Source organism: Taudactylus pleione, unplaced genomic scaffold, assembly GCF_031769625.1.
Source record: "Taudactylus pleione unplaced genomic scaffold, aTauple2 ptg000127l, whole genome shotgun sequence".
NCBI lineage: Eukaryota > Metazoa > Chordata > Amphibia > Anura > Myobatrachidae > Taudactylus > Taudactylus pleione.
This window is the reverse complement of record NW_028284529.1, coordinates 7,273,821-7,293,611: the sequence shown is the minus strand read 5'-3', so window position 1 is coordinate 7,293,611 and position 19,791 is coordinate 7,273,821. Positions and strand designations below refer to the sequence as shown.

General features: G+C 41.3%; 1 protein-coding gene across 7 annotated transcripts in view; it reads right to left on the bottom strand.

The window, feature by feature from the left end:
• Window positions 1–19,791, bottom strand: part of ELAVL2 (ELAV like RNA binding protein 2) — a 218,045-nt gene that overhangs the window by 171,732 nt on the left and 26,522 nt on the right. For all 7 annotated transcript variants that reach the window (XM_088472609.1, XM_088472610.1, XM_088472608.1 and 4 more), the window contains exon 2: window positions 4,869–4,959. In XM_088472609.1, coding sequence (XP_088328735.1) covers window positions 4,869–4,940 — 72 coding nt within the window. In that variant the 5' untranslated portion in view covers window positions 4,941–4,959. The remainder of the gene's footprint in view (window positions 1–4,868; window positions 4,960–19,791) is intronic.

Below are 19,791 nucleotides of genomic sequence, written 5' to 3'. Positions count from 1 at the left end.
TTCTGCACACTGTTAAGGATTTCTTCACGCACCCCTCCAGGGGTGTGAGCAGAAATCCGGCAAAAGCACAGGCACGATGCTGTTTTCTGCCCTTAGCGCAGAGGAAACATCATCGCGCCGGGAAGTTGAGTCGGAGAATGCCCATTCTCGCTACTAAACACCCCGTTTAAGGTGCGAGTGGCAGGAGAACGGGCATTCTTCGACCTAACAGCGCGCAGAATTTAATAGCTGCGGGAGCTCTCTCTCGGCGCTATTTAATTCACGTTCAATTGAATAGAGCCCAATAATAGCCCAAAATGCCACAAATGGTGATCTTTGCTGTATTCCAATATTTACAGCATTAAACAAATGTTAAAGATCCACATCTTGCAATAATCACTTTACTAGTCTGGTTAATTTTACTTCCACTTCAGTAACTAAAAGGACAATAAAAATTTAACAAGGCCAAAAGTTAGGCAATGCAGTTCAATAAATGGCAATGCTGCAAATGTATAATAATCTAGTGTAATACCTCAAGCTACCAAAAAATCAAGTATTTTAAGAGCATGGGTACCTGAAGTTAATTAAAAAAAAAAAAAAAAGTTACTTAGCAACTGAGAACTACTGCTGATTTTAATAAAGACAGAAGTTTGTGTACAAACTATAAAAAAGCAGCATCCATATCAGATTGCAATCAGCAACTGACCAGATTAAAAGTTCAAAGTGATAATGAAAGAAAATAAATCAAACACAATTCTATAGACTACAACAGTATTATACATACACATATGCACACAATTTTAGAGCATAAAGTCCCAGATAATTGCTAGAATTAATGCTTTTCTCATCTTGAGACTTCCATTTAGACCAGGAATTTTCAACTCCAGTTCTTAAAGGCCCCCAAACATCAGCAATTGATTGCAGCAATTGTGCAACTTGCAATCGATTGTGTATAAAAATATTTCCCGTTTTCAATCAATTGTGGCAATTCTGTAATCGACTGAAAAAGGAAAAATTTTTATACACAATCGATTGTAAATTGCTGAAATCAATTGCTGATGTATGGGGGCCTTAAGACCCCATACAAAGAATGTATTTTTGATTTAATTAATCATGCACAGGTGAGTCAATCTATTTTTCTGGGTAAAGCTGCATACACACACGATTTAGTTAATGAACGATTTTAGTAAACGATTTTCTCCCTTTAAAAAATGAACTAAAATAGTTTACTAAAGTTGTTCATTTAAATGTAATGAACGATTTTTTAGAACTACAAAGATTTTTGCATATTCCCTTAATGAAAATCATTGAGTTGACAAGTCTGACTGAACTACAAACGTGAATCGTTCGTTTGACTCTGAAAGTGAACAATTTTTACAAATGATCGTTAAACGATACAGTTTAACGATAATCGTTCAAAAAATCGTTGTGTGTATGAACCTTAAGTAATTATTCACTTGTCTCCACAGACCAAAATCCTGAAAATTGTTGGGAGATTGGAGTTGAAAACCCCTTGTTTAGGTTATGAGAAAATAAAATCACTTTGGGGCCTATGTATTAAGCCATTTTTTTTACATAAAATTATGCAGCAACTGCAGTGTTTGCATAATTTTATGTATCAATTTTATGTACTAATAGCACTTTGCTGGAGATTTATGTGAAATCTTCTGCAAAGTGCTAAATAGCACTTCAGATCACATGGGGACCATTATCATCAATGGGGACTAAGATCTGCCCCATATGTGCTAAACTCCAAAAAGCAAAGCTTTTCGGAGTTTAGCCCCAGTAGTGTACACCATTTTCAGATGGTGTAAACTACTGTTTGTATATAGGGCTCCTAGGTAAGGAGAGATTCCGGGCAGCCCTGGAAGCTGACGCTGTGTGCATGCACATTGTCAGCTTCCCCCGGGGAAGTCTTTCACTTCTGTGAAAGACTTGTCCAAAATACTGGGGATATAAGTCACGAGGACAGCGGTTACCGCAATCGCTGTCCCTTTATTGTTCCCCGTAGTACATAGCCGGGATATACCCGGCGAGAGAGAAAATTAATAGTCGCGGTAGTGCTATGATTATTAATACATAGGCTCCTTAATCCTATTTTTCTGCATGCCACTTAAAACAAAGAAGTCCATTGAATTAGACGCGAGTTTGCAAAAGGAAGTTTGTTTCATAAAACCTGCATACATCATGTGAATGCACACACCCGAGAGATATTGGATTGAATTAGAAATGCCAATTTGCGATAGGCGAGGCAAGGTTGCGCGACTTCTTACAAAAAGCGACTTAGGAGAAGTGCATGAAGTTGGAAAGCCACCCTGAATCCTAAAAAATTGCCAACTGAGATGGCAGGACCATATAGGTTCAATTGTTTTTGTGCATGCAATCACATCTAAACTAATGGGGCAATATTCAAATAGTTCCATTTTTCATGCATGTCGCTCCCAAATAGACTGTTTATATGGGTTTAGCAGCTGGATGTTTCTAAAGTCCTGCTTAGCGTGCCCCAAAAAAAACAGTATGGGCACCCAAAAGAGGGACTGACAATTTCTGCTGGCCACAACAGCGGCCAGAAATCGTGCATTCGCACCAGTCGGCAGGAATTTAATAGCGCCGACGGGTGTGGAAAAACAATTGAATTTCCCCCCCATAAAAGTCTGTTAGTGGCTATAAGGAAAGTACTTAAAAGCTGTCAAAAAGGTAATCACTGTTTATTAATAGTTGAAAAATAATAGCAAGCGTATTCCAGCATTTTGGGTTACAGAAAAATTTATGTAAAGTTATTTTTCATTGTTTTAATATAATTTTGTATAAAGTTTAGAAAAAAAAACCTCTGTTTAGCTCCCATTTGCAAGTTGTAAAACCCCTTTTTCATCAACACTTCTGCATACATGTCCCACATTTAACTCATGTCTGTAAAACACTTTATAGACATTTTTCAGTACCACAGAAAGCTGGTACAACTTTAATTTGATGAAAAACACTTGCTGGCTAATATTTTTCCAACATTAATAAGTGCAAAAATCAGTCATTTGACACCTTTTTAAGAATGTCCAGTACTTATCTACTACTTTCCTTATGGCCTCTAACAGCCTCCTGCATTTTCCAGTTATCTGATACCCCTTTTACACCAGAGCTAAAACCCAGGTTATTGCAGGGTTAACCTGGGTAGCTCCTTGGTGTAAAAGGGGACCCGGCAATCCAACCAAGGTAACTTGCAGGGTTAAACACGGGAATAACCCGGAAACCCTGCAGTGTAAAAGGCGCGATCTGGGTCACGATGACCTGGATCGTGCCGCATGCCTGCCGTTTGGCCAGCTCCAGTAGCGCTTGGAGATGTCGTCATCTCCAAGTGTCCACTTCAACGCAGGAAAAGCCGGGTCTCTGCAGAATATCCTGGGTTAACGCCGGGGAAATTCGGGGTCTGAGCCGGATTGGAACCCTGTTCCAACCTCCGGGTGAGACCCGGTATTTCGGTATAAAGCAGTATTTAGTTGCCAATTTTTAGGGGGGTCCAGGTAGGTTTCCAATTTTTTCATGCGCTTCTGCCAGGATGCTTTTTTGAAAAATTGTGCAAACTTGTAGCAAGTACTGTGAATTGGCATTTCTAATTGAATCTTGCATTTCTCAGGTGTGCGCATTCACACGATGTATGCAAGTTTCATGAAACAGACTCTTTCGCAAACTCACGGCTACTTGAACTGACCCCAAAATGTCAAGGATCAAAATCAATTGTTTAACCTTTTTCACATGAAACAAATCCCAAGTGGAACATTCAAGTTTAATATTAACAAGACTAAAATTAGTTTAATGATAGACTACGAAGAATAAAAAAAAAAATACAAGAAAAAGGTGTTTAAACTAAATGTTCAGTTAAGACCAATTTCCCTCAATTTGGCAGCAAATGCCAGGTAGGGTTGTTTTTTCCTTATTATTAAGTACTTTATGCAACTAACGTGTCCAATTAGGCAAACACTACTTCAGACATAAAACAATCATAGCTTATAAGAATTTCCATTGATGCAGGTGGATATAACAACTTCAGATGGTCTTTGATTTTAAATACTGGCAACTACTGGTTAGCTGGCAAAACACTTGCGAACTGGAAATTAAAGTCAACAGACTAATATACTTGGTATATTCTGCAGGGAACTGAACAATATTCTACAAAAAAAAAAAAAAAAAAAACTTGCCTAATAATGCATTCTCATTGTCAGGTGGTACAAATTATATCTTAAGCCAACATTCAAGTGAACAGCTGCACCAGTCTGGGTGTGCTGAAATAATAGCATTGCTCAGCTATAGGACCATCTGCTCTAAATAAAATTATATTAATGTTGAAGTTTAACAGTATTGAATATTCTTTTCACAGGATCAACAAAACTGTTCACTCAGTAGGGCCATAAACCTCTCTATTGTGTTTGTAGATAATATTTACAGCACTGTGCAAAAGACACATTCTGTTTAGGAGATATTAATTTATTCTACAATAGCGTGGTAACAAGATAAAACAAAATGAAAAGAGAAAAGAAAAAGAAATGGTCTTTGAGACCATACCAAAACATAAACCTCAATAACAAAAAAGGAGCAAGAACCTTTGCTGATTCTGAAGCTGGGCAAGATCTGTCAATGATACAACTATGAGAATGTTAGTTTACCCCAAGGAATCTCTCTGGTATATTCACAAACTTCTGCAGTCTTCAAAACACCACCAATAAAAAAAATAAAAAAAATAAGCAGCTCTATTAGGGGAGCTAGGATATCTCCAGTACAGTGACTGTTCAGTTGTTGAATGAATGAGTTTGACTTTAAGTGCATATTTATGGTTTGGTATGGCCTCATTGCACTAATTAAAATCTTATATTCATATAATTTAATAAAATCCCACAGACCCCAGTCCAAGGCTCTGCTGCCCACGAACCACTTCTAAGCAGAGAAGCCACATCACACAGTCTGACTGCCATGTTAGTTTGGAGTTGCCGTCTGCAATATGGACACAAAAAGTACTGCATGTTAGATTAACAAGATAATACAAATATGTCATTACAGTCATCCTTTCCTAGTTTCCTTTTTAAATCAGATACTACTGCAAACTATTCTTCAAAAAGCTTATTCTATTTTAATATCATACCTAAATTAACAAACTGTCATAATTTTGTAATATATTGTGCTTTTTGTTTTACCAGCCTGTCAATTGCAAGCCCTAACATGATGTTGAACTTCATTTGAGAAAAGAACATCTCCAAATGTCAAATTTCATGTGCTCTAAGCAAAACCATGCATAGCAATTTCAGCCATAAAAAGTAATATATCAAGCTGTTCCATACATCATTTACAATTCTCTATCAGCAGTATAGAATATTTAACTTATATTAATGGTATAAAAAAAAAAAGACACTGCAAGTGAAAATAATGCCCAGCTGCTCACATGTCAGCCTTATATGGTAGAGTCAACATCGCAAGTTTTCCATTGTACCACTTGCTATGCCAGAGGGCGCAATGTGCCAGTCCAGTGTGGTCCATCACACCAATATGAATTCCCCCGTGTGTCCATAACCATATTCAATCCTGCATTTGTAGCGACTGTTTTGGGTGCGGAGTGGGTTTAAGACGTCACCACACCCATCATGTATTAATGAGCAATTACACCAGCATTATATTGTGCTTTTATACCATCCATGCCAACAGGGGATATATACCTACCTTAAAATCCCATTGAAATATATAGGCTATTAAAATGGATAAAGCTGCATAGCATTTTTAATTGTCCATAATTAATTGTACCCTATTTTCTTAAAGTATTAAACTTTACACTAGTGAAAAACCATTCACACTGCAACTGGCAACTTAGGGGTCTATTTACTAAGCAGTGTTAGGAGACAGAGTGAAAAGTGATAAGAAAGTGATAAGGTGCCAGCCAATCAGCTCCCAACTGTCATTTTTCAAACACAGCCTGTGAGATGGCAGTTGGGAGCTGATTGGCTGGCACGTTATCACTTTCTTATCACTTTGTCTCCTAACACTGCTTAGTAAATAGACCCCTCAATCTGCAAACACAGAATTACATAGATTGTTTCTTCTTGTAAAACCATAATTTACCTTTTTCTTAAGCCTTGGAATACTGAGATGTTCTAGCTAAAAGGAACAGGGTATACGGTTCGAATGTTAAAATGATCTGAATATCTATATTAATGTTGACGGGCGGTGTTAAGTTTAGGATCAGGCATGTTTACCTTATGCCTGTCCACATTCAGAGCATGTGCAGGTGTGTCCTTACTCATCTTTGCTGCAGTTACGCCAAACAGACCCTCTCAGGGAGCGTCTGGTCCTGTGAAACTTAGTGCCGGACATATTTTTTTGCCGAAAATGTATAAGTTGCAATTCGATGTGACTAGGACGCACCAAGAGACTGTACGGATTAATTTGGTATGTGACACATGTGTGACTGAGTCTCTCAATCAGCATACGAAGTGCTATGATGCAGCAGCCACATTTTTTCTCCACGCCAAGTTCCGTTTACAGTCTCAAGGGGGCAATTCAATTAGCAGCGATAAGCCACTTTTCGGTGAAAAACTCCTTAATTGCGCAAATTTGTACTTATTGGGCAATTCTATTAGGCGTGGTTTGCGCACCTGCAAATTCTCCATAGCAAAAGACGCAAAAGGCTTGCACCACCTCCAGAGCAGGTGATAAGTTATGCAAAACCCCACTTTTAAAGGTAAAAATGTCAGGATTTGATTCAGAACGACTTAGACACCCTCCTTATTGACTAATTGGGCAAAAAAAAGTTTTAACTAGCTTATTTCGGCCAATAATGACGTCATTTTGGGGTGAAAAAGTAAAAAGTGTTGGAAAATAGGTTCAAGGTAGTTGGCCAGGTATATGGGTGTGCTATATGAATGGGACAGGTTTTTTAAGATTGTAGGTGGGTGTTAGAGGCATATTTTGAAGGTTTTTTTTAAAAGTGCCATTAAATGACACAAATATATACTTATAGGAATTTTTATGCACCCACAATTTAAAAAGAGAACATTTGCAGAAAAAAAATTAGCTTTTTATAATTTTTCATTGTTCTAGAAATATGCATATTATAGCCATTTGACAATTTAAGAACCCCAAATACTGTTATTAGGGCCACTAATACTCTGCTATATTATTTTCCTATCTCAGTTTGATTTTTTGGGGGTACAGGCTGATTTCCCCATTTTCAGCTAGAATGTTCACAGGTAACACCACAAGCAGTTTTCGTTCGAATGCCACATCAAGGCTCTTGCAATTGGATTGTGTGAAAACAGGGAGCACACAGACAAAAGACGCAAAATTATCGCACAAACACGAAGTGTGCGATAACTTAACACCCGTTAAGTTATCACATTATCACGGCTAATTGAATTCACCTCTAAGTTGCACACAGATATACAAGTATCACATGTTAATCAGCACATGGTACTGGTGTGTCTAGTCGCATTGCGACTTACAGTAGATGCATTTTCGGCTGAAAAAAATATAAGTCCAACGCTAGCAGAGTTGCACAGGAACTGGCAACTCATATGCCTGACATATCGTGCTGCGGTACAGATGAGCAAGGACACATCTATAGACATTCTGAATGTCTACAAATTCTATCACTCCCAAAAGAGACTGGTTTCAATATGTACAGGCCAGTTGAGTGCACAATTACTATTTTTTTCCCTAGCAAACCAAAGAACTATAGACATTCATATTGTACAAATTGTAAATGTAGATTTGAGCACAGAATGCTACATAACTTTTCTCCTGATTAGTAAGCAGTCAATGGGGACTATTCAATTGTTTTTACGGCGGCTATTTCTTTTGGGCACCCGATGTAACAATTTGCTCTGTTGGGGTGCGAATAGACACAGATGCACACATTTCTACTCGCAGCATCCCAAGGGAAGTGACAAGCAGAGATGCGCAATAAGTCAGCATGTGGGCGCCCAAACGTCACTCTAGACGGGTTTAGCAGCTTTGCGCAGCTAAACCCGGTGCTTCTGGGCGCGCAAACATGGCACTCGCACCCTAACTGAGGAATAATTGAATTGCTCCAATTGGCGCCCAAAATACAACTGAATCGTCCTCAGTGAGTCTCTTCTAGAACAAGGACTCAAACACAAAGGTGTTTTAAAGAAACAGTATTACTACTGATCAATTTTTAATCTCTATTGATGTGTAATCAAAGCAGTTAAAGCCCCAAGATCCCCTTTGCCACTAGGCAGTAGCAATGCAAAAAGCACAGGAGTACATAATTACAAGTCCTGAGCTTCTACTATTCACTTCAATACCATTCTTGCTCTACACAATGGAAACTCAATTTGAGATGTATATTAATTGGAAAGGATGGATAAGATTCAATATCATTTATTGTTTGTTATTTGTTATTCATATAGCGCAGACATTTTGCAACGCTGTACAGAGAATAAATTGTCCACATCAGTCCCTGCTCCACTGGAATTTACAATCTATTGTTACTACCACATATATACACACTAGGGTAAATTTTTGTCAGCAACCAATTAACCCAGCATTATATTTTTGGATTGTGGGAGGAAATCTGAGTACCTAGAGGAAAAACCTACGCAAGCATAGGGAGAATATACAAATTCCACAAATCAACCCTAAAACCTCAGTGCTGTGAGGCAGTGAAATCAAACCCAACACTTCAGTACTGTGACGCAGTAATGTTAACCATTATAGCAACCATGCTGTCCATAATACCATTTGTATTCTGGGCCTGATTCAGACCTGCTCAATACAAGGATGCACGCAGCAGTCTGCAGTGAACGTATGCAAATCCGGCAATTGCTAGCAAAACATTAGTACGCCCACTATGTTTTGCTATGCGATCGTGGTAAGAAACTAGACGCCCACCAGCCTGAAATAAGACGCCCACTTTTCGTTTGTCACATCCGTCATATATAGGAAGTTCACTTAATAATCGGTAACATCGGCTGACATCGGACCCTTATACACCACTTGTGGGAGACCTGACCCTGCCGCAGGCACTGCGAGTGCCTCTGTGTGTAATGACACATTCTGCCAGGTAAGCTGACGATGCATCTTAATTATGCACGCACATGAAACTGCGTTCAGACGCACAGACATGCCAGCGTTTGCCCTACCACCCCCCCGTCACCACCCACAAACAGCACTTCCTGTCACTCATGCTTGCAGGGAGTCGGAGTACTGACTGCGATCGCTTCACGATCGCAGTGACTAGTTCGCGCACGTGCACTTAGTCTTATGCATATGCACAGAACAAAAGCACTGGTGGCTAAATCGGGCCCTCTGTGCATGTTCACAAACACCCTTTACATGCTTTATTCAAATGCAGCCTGCTTTTTAGGCAAATGTAAAATAGTTGAACTCTTTATGAACCTTAATTTTCAATCACAATTAAATCTGATTTTGATTACTGAAGATACAGTGGGGGCGATTCAATTCACCGGGAGTTGAATTGCGCCGGGAAGTTGGTCCCAGAGCAATTCAATGCAGAATGCTGTTTAGTTTGACACAAGTTAAGTCAGAGAATGCCGGTTCAGTCGCAAGAACCGGCATTCTCCAACTAAAGTTCCGGCCGCGAAACTGTTAGCGTCGCATTAATTGGAAAACAACCTCGCAGGCAGCACTTTAGTCTGATTTCTCCTCCTCTAACAGCATGGTCAATTGAATAGCTTCGGGAGCTCCCTCTTTGCGCAAGTCAACACTTGCAGAATTAAATTGCCCCCAGTGTGATTAAATTAGATTTTGTGGAGGAGGGGAAATGTACCACAACTCGATCTAAACAATAAATTACTATTCGTCGCGGGACTTACCACTGAGTTTTAGCTCCCGGGTTAGGTGCTCTGAGCTATTCAATTACTGCCCACGGTAAGCCTACGACTAACCCTGAGGTCTTGGTATTTTAGTGAAAAAAATTTTGAGATGTGAAAATTGATGAAATACAGACGTGTCCTCGCACATCATTGCTGCAGTCGCACCAAACAGCCCCTCTTTACGCGCTTGGTCCCGTGAGAGACTGCTAGCACGACAGTAATTTTTACCGAAAAAGCATCTAAGTCGCAATGTAACACGACTAGGATTCATTTTATATACGAATATATATATATATATATATTATATATATGCGCGACTGAGTCTCTCAATCAGTATGATGTGCTACGATGTAGCGCCCAGAGCTTTTTTCCCCGCCAAGTTCCGTTTACAGACTCCATTATTGCACACAGATATATAATTGTCGCACATCAAATTAATTAGTAGTTTCCTGGTGAGACCTAGTCACATCACGACTTAAGATACATTTAGATGCAATTTCAGCAAAAAAAAAAAAAAAAGATGCCCGATGCTAATAGAGTAGCACGGGACCTGGCCACATATTGTGCTGCATGGTGTATTGAGGTTAGATGAGCAAGGACACATCTGTAATTTACAGGGTGTAGGGATTTGTATCTCACATTAACAGAAAGGCTGCAAAGTTAACCAATTTTTGCTTGAACACTTACCTCCTAGGGGCAGAATCAGTTAGCCAGGGGACTTACTGAAGGGTTTTAGCTCTAGGGTGAAGTGCCTGGAGCTGTTCAATAACCACCTGCGACTAGAAGCACTAGTTAACACGGATTTCTGTTTGCACCCTCCCGAGGCCCAAGGGTTTCCCATAATTTAAAGTTGAATGGTTTCCATCAAATTGTTTTTCACCAAAAGACCAAAATATAGTGTATCCAAGTGTTCTATATTTATAGTGGATCATTATTTAATATGCCTTATAGATCAAAATCTTTATACTATTTAATTTGGGAGGGGGGTCCTCTTATTGGCACAGTCCACACCTGCAGCCGTCCATATAACAACCTGCTTCTCACCCTTCTCGTACCAGACAGCATCACAGCTTCTGAAACCCAGACAATTAAGGCAAATATAAATTTGAAACTTAAATATTTCTGCCTGATGTGCCCCACAATTCAACAGTTTGACAAACCCCTAGGGACTGCAAGGTTGGTATCACACCAGTGTTTCTGAAAATTATCCGCTGTTTTAAAAGCTTAATGCCATTATTTTTTTCATCATTTAAAGTGGTGCTTGAAAGTTTGTGAAACTTTCAGGATTTTCTATATTTCTGCTGAAATTTGGCCTAAAACTGGATAATTTTTCTTAAAAAAATCTTAGGTAATGTCACATCTGTGAGTGGCAAAAGTATGCGAACCTTTAGGCTTAGCAGATATTTTGAAGGTGAAATTAGAGTCAGGTATTTTCAAGCTATCGGATGACAATCAGGTGTGAGTGGATAACCTGTCTTTTTAAAAGAACAGAGACCTATCAAAGTCTGATCTTCACAACACGTTTGTGGAAGTGTATCATGCCACGAACAAAGGAGATTTCAGAGAAGACCTCAGAAGAAGAGTTGTTGATGCTCATCAGGCTGGAAGAGGTTACAAAACCATCTCTAATGGTGCACACACTAGACGATTCGCTGCGTGAGCGATATCGTCTGTGCACACACCTGCCAGGGAAACACTAATGCAGTGTTCGCAAATACCTGCTATAGCGCATATTTTACCTTGTATTGAGGACTAGGGACTCTTTTGTAGAATGGGTGGGTTCCCGGGGACGCGCTCCGCTGCAGCCAAACCCAGTACCCCTTCAAAAGCTGTAGGAAATTTAATTTGCTGCCGCCCATTCTGGTATTTGGAGGCGGAGCCGAAGACCCAGCTCACCTCGTTCAATCAGGAGCAGTATCCAGAAGGGCTGGGCCGGGCGACACAGTGACACCACTGGCCGGTCCCATTGTAACACCCCGGGCAGCCCGCTGTCATCTGCTGGGCTGCGTGTGCTGGGAGTAGAGTGCACTGTGCAGACGCGAGGCCCCATCCCTCTCTCTAAGGCCAGCCAGAAGCACACTAGATGTGAGGTCCCGTCCCCAGTTTCTTGTCTCCCCTGCCGGAGGAGAGCGCGGCCATAGCCTAAAGTGTCAGCATGTTATTTGAACAGCCAGCAAGGTGCCTGCTGCGAATGAGGATGAGAGTACTGCAGTGCACCTGGCCCCAGCAGTCCCCAGATTTCTGCCTCTAATCCCCACCTCTAATGTCCCTGCCTACTCCACTTGTCCCCAGATCCCCTCTACCCCCTCCTTTATGTGGCTGCCTACCCAATACCCGATGTCACCCAGCACCTTCTGCTCTCCCTGCAATACTACTCTTGTCCCAAGCTCCCCTCCTCCATGTGGCTGCCCACCCCCTCTTACACCCAGTGGTACCCAGCCCTTTCTGCTGTCCCTGCCTACCCTTCCTTTTCCTAGTTCCTCTCCGCATTTTATACCTGTCATCCAGCTCCTTCTGCTGTCCCTGCCAATTCTCCTCTTGTCCCCAGCTCCCCTCCACTTCCTCCTGTATGTGACTCCTCTCCCCCTCTAATACGCAGTGGCACCCAACCCATTCTCCCGTCCCTGCCTACTTCTCTTATCTTCTCACCCCTACCATCTGCTATATGTGGCTTCCATTCCACTCCAATACCCGGTGGCACCCAGTCCCTTCTCCTGTCCCTGGCTACCCCTCCTGCCCCTAGCTCCCCTTCCCAAATCCTCCTGTGACAAGCTCCCCGCCTCCTCCGCCTGTGCCCAGCTCCCCTCCTCCTCCGCCTGTGCCCAGCTCCCCGCATTTTACACATCAAGACAAGGAGACAAAAGAACCTGCAGTATGAGCGCAGCCACCCCCATCCAGCTTCCACAGAATAAAAAGAGAAGAATGCACAGCTAGAGGTGAGAATTCCTTGAGCATTTTTGTTCAAAGGTAAGAGAACAAAATCTTTTTAGTATATTTTTTAAATGTATTTATTGGATCAAGGGTTTTTTTTCATAAAATTATGCTGAAACTACAGTTTCTGCATAATTTTATGCAAGAACAGTCTAATGCAGAAAATGTTCACAGAAATCTCCTGTGGAAGGCTAACTGCTGCAACAGACTGCAGTCCCCATTATTGTCAATGGGGACTGCAGTCCGACCTCTAGGTACAATTGGGGGTATCAGATGGGCATTCTAGTATATAAGCATGTGGGGTGGCATGCGGGGAGGTCTGAAGGACATATGGGGAGTTCTAAAGCAAAAATTATGATGGGACCCAGAAATAGTCAGGTAAGACCCCAATTTTTTTTTTAAAGTGGCCCGTCCCTGGAACCCACATAAATTGTTGCTCAGCACGATCACTGCTAATGTCATTAACGACATTGAGCACACACACTGAACGATATCATGAACGATATTGGTCAGTGTAGGGCTCCCTCCCTCATCCCGGAACATGCAAAAACCAGACAATATCGTCAGGTTGGCCTGCATGTTCGGATGAACTATGACCTGCGGGAGCGTGCATCGTTGGTCTTTACCATTCATCGTTTTTGTGTTAAAACTGGACTCCACCAATCAATAGTCACAGATTGTGTACAAATGGGAGGAAATTCCAGATTATTACCCTCCCCAGGAGTGGTTGACCAACAAAGATCACGCCAGTTCGCAAGGTCACAAAGGAACCCTAGGTAACCTCTAAGCAACTGAAGGCCTTTCTCACATTAGCTAATGTTAATGTTCATGAGTCCAGGGTGACACTGCACAACAATGGTGTGCATGGCAGGATTGCAAGGAGAAAGCCGCTGCTCCCCAAAAAGAACATTGCTGCCTCTCTGCAGTTTGCAAAAGATCACCTGGACAAGCCAAAAGACTATTGGAACAATGTTTTGCGGACAGAGGAGTCCAAAATAAAGCTTTTTGGTTTAAATGAGAAGCATTATGTTTGGAGAAAGGAGAACACTGCTTCCAGCATAAATCATACCATCTGTGAAACACTGTGGTGGTGGTATCATGGTTTGGGCATGTTTTGCTGCATCTGGCCCAGGACGACTTGCCATCATTGATGGGACAATCAATTCGGAATTATACCAAAATATTCTAAAGGAAAATGTCAAGACATCTGTCCATGAGCTGCATATCAAGAGAACATGGGTCATTATTTTTTTTAATTTATTACCAGTTATTTACATAGCGCACACATTCTGCAGCGCTTTACAAAGAATATTTGGCCATTCACATCAGTCCCTGCTCCAGTGGAGCTTACAATCCATAATCCCTATAACATGCTCACACAGATACACACTAAGGTTAACTTTTTGTAAGATGCCAATTAACCTACCAGTATATTTTTGGGATGTGGGAAGAAACCCACGCAAGCACAGTGAGAATATACAAACTCCACACAGTTAGGGCCATAGTGGGAATCAAACCCATGACCTCAATGCTGTGAGGCAGTAATGCTAATCATTACACCGTCGGTGCTGTCATGCAGTAAGACAACGACCCAAAGCACACAAGTCAATCGATCAAAGAATGGTTAAAGAAGAATAAATTTTAAGTTTTGGAATGGCCAAATCAAAGTCCTGACCCTAATCTAATTTAAATATTGTGGAAGAAGTCCATGGGAGGAAACCCACCAACATAACAGAGTTGAAGCGGTTTTGTACGGAGGAATGCGGTAAAATTCCTCCAAGCCGATGTTCAGGACTAATCAACAATTACTGGAAACATTTAGAAGCAGTTATTGCTGCACAAGGGGTTCATACCAGATACTGAAAGCAAAGGTTCCCATACTTTTGTCACTAACAGATAAGTAATATTGGATAATTTTCCTCTCATTTGTTTGATTTGGTTTTAGGACAGAAAATTCTGAATGGTTCACAAACTTTCAAGCACCACCAAGTATTATTCAGATCCCCTCCTTCACTGTACAAGTTATAGGAGCATCTCTGCCAAAAGGTAGAAGCAAACTGTTTGCTGGTTGTCATTACCCAATGTAAGGTGAATCATATGGTTTAAGGGTAAGAATGGACCACAAAGACTTGCGCTTTTTGATCTGAGTAAAGCATGAAAATAAATTGTTACCCTTAGATTCTAATTAGATCTTTTATAAAAAGTGCAATATTACCCCAGCCATTTTATTAAAACCGGGAAAGTCACATATATAACCCCTTCAATGCTAAAGAAAAATGGGACTTACCTTACAGATGCTCTTTGGATCCATGAGGGAGCAAGACTTGATGACTTGAACAGGTTGGTGCCACAGTGATGTCAATAAGCTCCAACCCTTTCAGTTCCCTTTTTTTTTTTTTTTTTTTTTTTTACAAACCAGGAAATAGGGACGATAGTAAAAAGTTTCCTCCATCCTAGCACCCACAGACAGGGGGATACATGCGCCTGTGCGGAAACCCCTTAGAAGCAATTTTCTGGTGGACTGCTAGACACCACCCCTGCACTGCAAAAATTATGAAGTACAGGAATGGGGGAATAACTTGCCCATTCTTGCTTCAATAAAGTCTTATTGGTTCCACAATGGTTATTGTCTGACAATTACCAGACATTATTAAACTACACTATAGAAATACTAGTAGAGCCGGCAAATGGTGTAGGGCACTTAATATGTACGATTTAACCTACATACTAGCACCTATATACTCTCTGGAACCCTCAATTAAAAGTGAAGACTGCCCCATTTCAAACATTGGGCTCGATTCAAATCAAAGCGAATTGAATAGTGCGAGGAATGACCTCCCGGAGCTATTCAATTCTGCGCGGTTAGTTCGGGGAATGTCCGTTCGCCCAGCCCTCGCTCCTTAAACAGGGTGTTTAGTCGCGAGAACGGGCATTCTCCAACTAAACCTCCCGGCATAATGCGGTTTCCGCCGCGCTAAGGGCAGAAAACAGCATTGCGCGCTTGTACTTGTGTCGGAAATCCTTAGTCTGGCTTAGCAGCGCGCTGAATTGAATAGCTCCGGGAGCTAATTCCCGGCGCTATTTAAATCGCGTTGAATTGAATCGAGCCCATTGTTATTGTCTAATGATCACCAGAAAATGTTAATCCAGAGATTAAAAGATCTCCTGCTCTACTGGCTAACACAGGGCTCCTCATTTGATATAGTAGGTTCTCCATTTTTTAAAATGGTATGTTTTATTGGGCTACCATATTATCCTTACAAATTTTATGGATTTCATTCAAACAAATTAAAAACAAAAAAAATAAAAAGTCTTCCAAGTTTTAAGTACAGATTTTATTATAAAAACCTGTGTGGAAAAACAGTTTATTGATGTTTTGGAAATTTATTTATTTTTTAATTAACAGCAAAAAATTGAGAAAAAAAAATAAAAAGCCACTTTGGCTTACTGGGGTCAATTCAATTCTGCACAATGTTGAACAGCCCCGGGAAGGAATTCCCAGAGCTATTCGATTCACCGGGCTGTTATCCAGACTAAAGGATTTGTTCTCACACCCTACTGAGAGTGCTAGCAGAAATCAGACTAAAGTGCCAGCAATGATGCTGTTTTGTAGCGGTAACATTGTGGCTGGCACTAAAGTCGGAAAATACAGGTAAGCTTGCCTAAACACCCGGCTTATGGCACGCTAACTGGCATCTCCCGAATAAGTGCCAGACATGGAGGAAACATTTGAATAGCTCTGGGAACTCCTTCACAGTGCTATTAAAATCAAATTCAATTGAATTGCCCCTTTATGTAAACTCTCTGCCATATGAGGTGAAATAAGCAAACTAATGTTTTCTGGAAATTGAAACTGTGGAATTAAATTCCTTGTGATGTGCTGCTGGGTATAGTCACTTCACCTAGCTGTGCACAAAGCAGGCACTAATGGTAGTGTCAACATCACAACTTGTGATAATTTTTGTGACTTCCCTACCCCTTTGCCCTAATTATGCAGAGCCATGCTTCACATATCTGGGGAAGTGACATCCCAACAAGAACTTTACTGTGTTAAGGTAGGTGAATTCAATTAAATGTTATGTTGAATAGCACCGGGAATGAATGCCTAGAGCTATTCAATTGGCTGTGATGTAAACCCACGACTAAATCCAACTAATCTAGTAACGTGATAATCACTGCTGGCTTACCGCGTGCGCCAAAAGCATCTCTCCCGGCACTTAAGTCAGAGAAAGCAGTCTATCACGTCTAAACCAGTCATTAGGCATGGTAAACTGCATCTCCCGATGCAGACAATTGAATAGCTCCAGGCACTCGTTCCTGGCTTATTTAGTCTATAGAGACTGGCAGAAGTTCTAAACTGTTGAAAGATTTCAAAATCAGGAAAGCTACAATGCATTGTCTAGTGATCAAAGACCAGGGGCAGGGTAGTGCGCCGAGTTGCGGGCAGGGATTTACTGCGCACGCCTAAGGAGAGTGTGCTCCCAAAAAGGGGGCATGGCCTATTGGGGGTCCTCATGACACACCCCAATTTGCCACACTTGGGGGCAAGCCGCTTCCCCCAAGCTCCTCCCTCACTGTGTAAAGATGTTGTGCGCATGCACACAGTATCTATTCACCCGGCGGCACGCAAACCACAATTTTTCCCACCCACATTACACTGCAGGCCGCGGGTGAGGAAGGTACAGGGCAGGCTGCTTTAGTGGGGAGTCGTTAAAAGGGCTAAAACAGCCTAGCAGAAACACCAATTATCCATATAAAGGATACATCTAATTGTTTATTTTATATATAATATGGGAGCAGATTCACTGCCACCAAGAATCACTGCAATGGTCAGCTGTGGACATAAGCCAATCATGGTACCAACATCACTACATTTCCTTCACACCTTTAATTGAAATCATATACCAGAAAAAAATATTGTCCTACTGCTCCCTCAAACATCATTCCTAGCCAAAACACTATGCTAGGCTAATTTAAAATAATAGATGTTTACAAGCTCTCAATACAAGATTGGCAACATCCAACCAAGTACGAAACAATTTAACTGCAGTAAAAAAGGCAAATGCATAATATAAAACTGGATTCAGAAACTACCATAAAAATTTCCAGTGACCTTATTATGTAGGTCATCATAAACTTCAATATCTCTAAACACTGCTCAGATTATGCATCTAAAGAACACGTATCAAATCAGTACAAAATATACATTTGGTAGCAGTGAAACAAGTTAACTCATGTGCACACTTTATTCAAAACTAATAACTACTACCTTCACTTAACATAATGCATATGGAATTTTTTTGCAGGTCCCAGCCTGTACCCCCCTTCACTCAGAAAAGCAAATTGCCGGGTAAATGATTTGGACCAGATAATTTGTGGATCAACTCGGCTATTTCTTCTGTGTGAAAGGGTCAACCCGGGTCGCAATTCACAGGACTCCGATCCTGGTAAAAAGCAGGGTCGAAGTCCCGGGAATTTTTACCACGATTGACTTTTACACAGAAAAAGGACCCCGGTTGATCCGCAAGTTACCGGGTCTATATGGTATAACACTACTCATGGGTTCCTTAGGGGTGATAAAATTTGCTAGCAGGTTAAAGCAAAAATCAAGCTTGATTTTCATACGATAATGGATAACCGCTCCAGTAAACAAGAAATACTATTTGCACGTGATTAGCTATGTAAAGCGTTTCTCCTGTGCAAAGTGCCCGTTAAGGCTCCCAAAAGCCATACTTCGGGCGGCTTTCGGCTCGCACCTTCGGAGCGTGCGAGCAGTAATCAGTGATAAGTGATGGGCCCCCCTAAATAATTGAACTCTCCCGAAATAGTTCCACAAGTCCCCAATAGTGCAATGAATACTTAGAACTATTTATTTTCTTTTTTTAGTCGCAAACGTATTGGTGTAAAGTTGCAAATTAAGGTGCCCATTTATAAAGCTTTGTTTTTTTCCAAAGAATTACAGTATGCAGAAGCTGCAATTTCTGCATAATTGTATGTATTCCCACTATGTACAGTCTAATGCAGGAGATTACACAGAAATACAAAAGTCTAATTAGTTCTGTAGACCGCAGACCTTATCATCAAAGGGGACTACAATCTAACTCCTACCAGCTTGGCCATTTAGGTTTATACCATCAGATGGCAAAAACTGCTTAATGCCTAGGGAGAAATTCTCAGCTCCGGAAACAGACACTGTGCACATGTGCAGTGTCAGTTTCTTGGGATATGTCTTCCGAAATTGTGAGATTCCTTCGATGTGGCTAGGATGTATCTAGCAGGGACAGAAGTTACAGCATCCCATAAAACCCGAACCTCATCACGAGGCAAGTAGCAGCTCACCATCCCTCTATCCGGAATTCCACCCACTGTCCTGTGGGATCCAGGCAGGAGAGGTGGAGGCTGCGTGTCCGCAATGCCTGCTGCCCTCCTCCAGTGAAGAGTGGGATAGTGCCAAGGAGGAGGGGACATCTGGGATCCTCCCTCCGGTGGGGGCAGACCCACTCAGTAAGAGCTTATGCTGCCCACTTAAATAAAACAAATGAAAATGGCATGGAAAAAATGATGGGACCCTTAAGCTGGGTACACACCACACAAGGGTGCGGACCCGGCAATGCACTATAACGATACATTACGCACGTAAACACTGTATGATCAACCTACGACGGCACAATGTATCGTTACATGCTGCATGTAACTATATTGTGTGGTTCATTGCATCCCATTTCTGCAGCACAGTAGATGGGACGATGCAATGAACAACGGTCAGCAACCAGAGATTGTGCGTACAAACTATACAATGTGTACGATACATTGTTCCAATCTAGTGTCTGAACAATATATCGTATGATACATCGCATAGTGTGTACCCAAGCTTAAACCTAATATTTTAGAGGCAATCATATGATTTCTCTAGCTCTCAATTAGACTTTTGCACCTGTCAACACATAGTTTAGCCCACTCTTCCTGAGCAAACTGCTCCAGCTGTCTCAGGTTTGATGTTTGCCATAGATGTTTGATAGGATCGAAATCAGGAATCATAGAAGGCCACTTT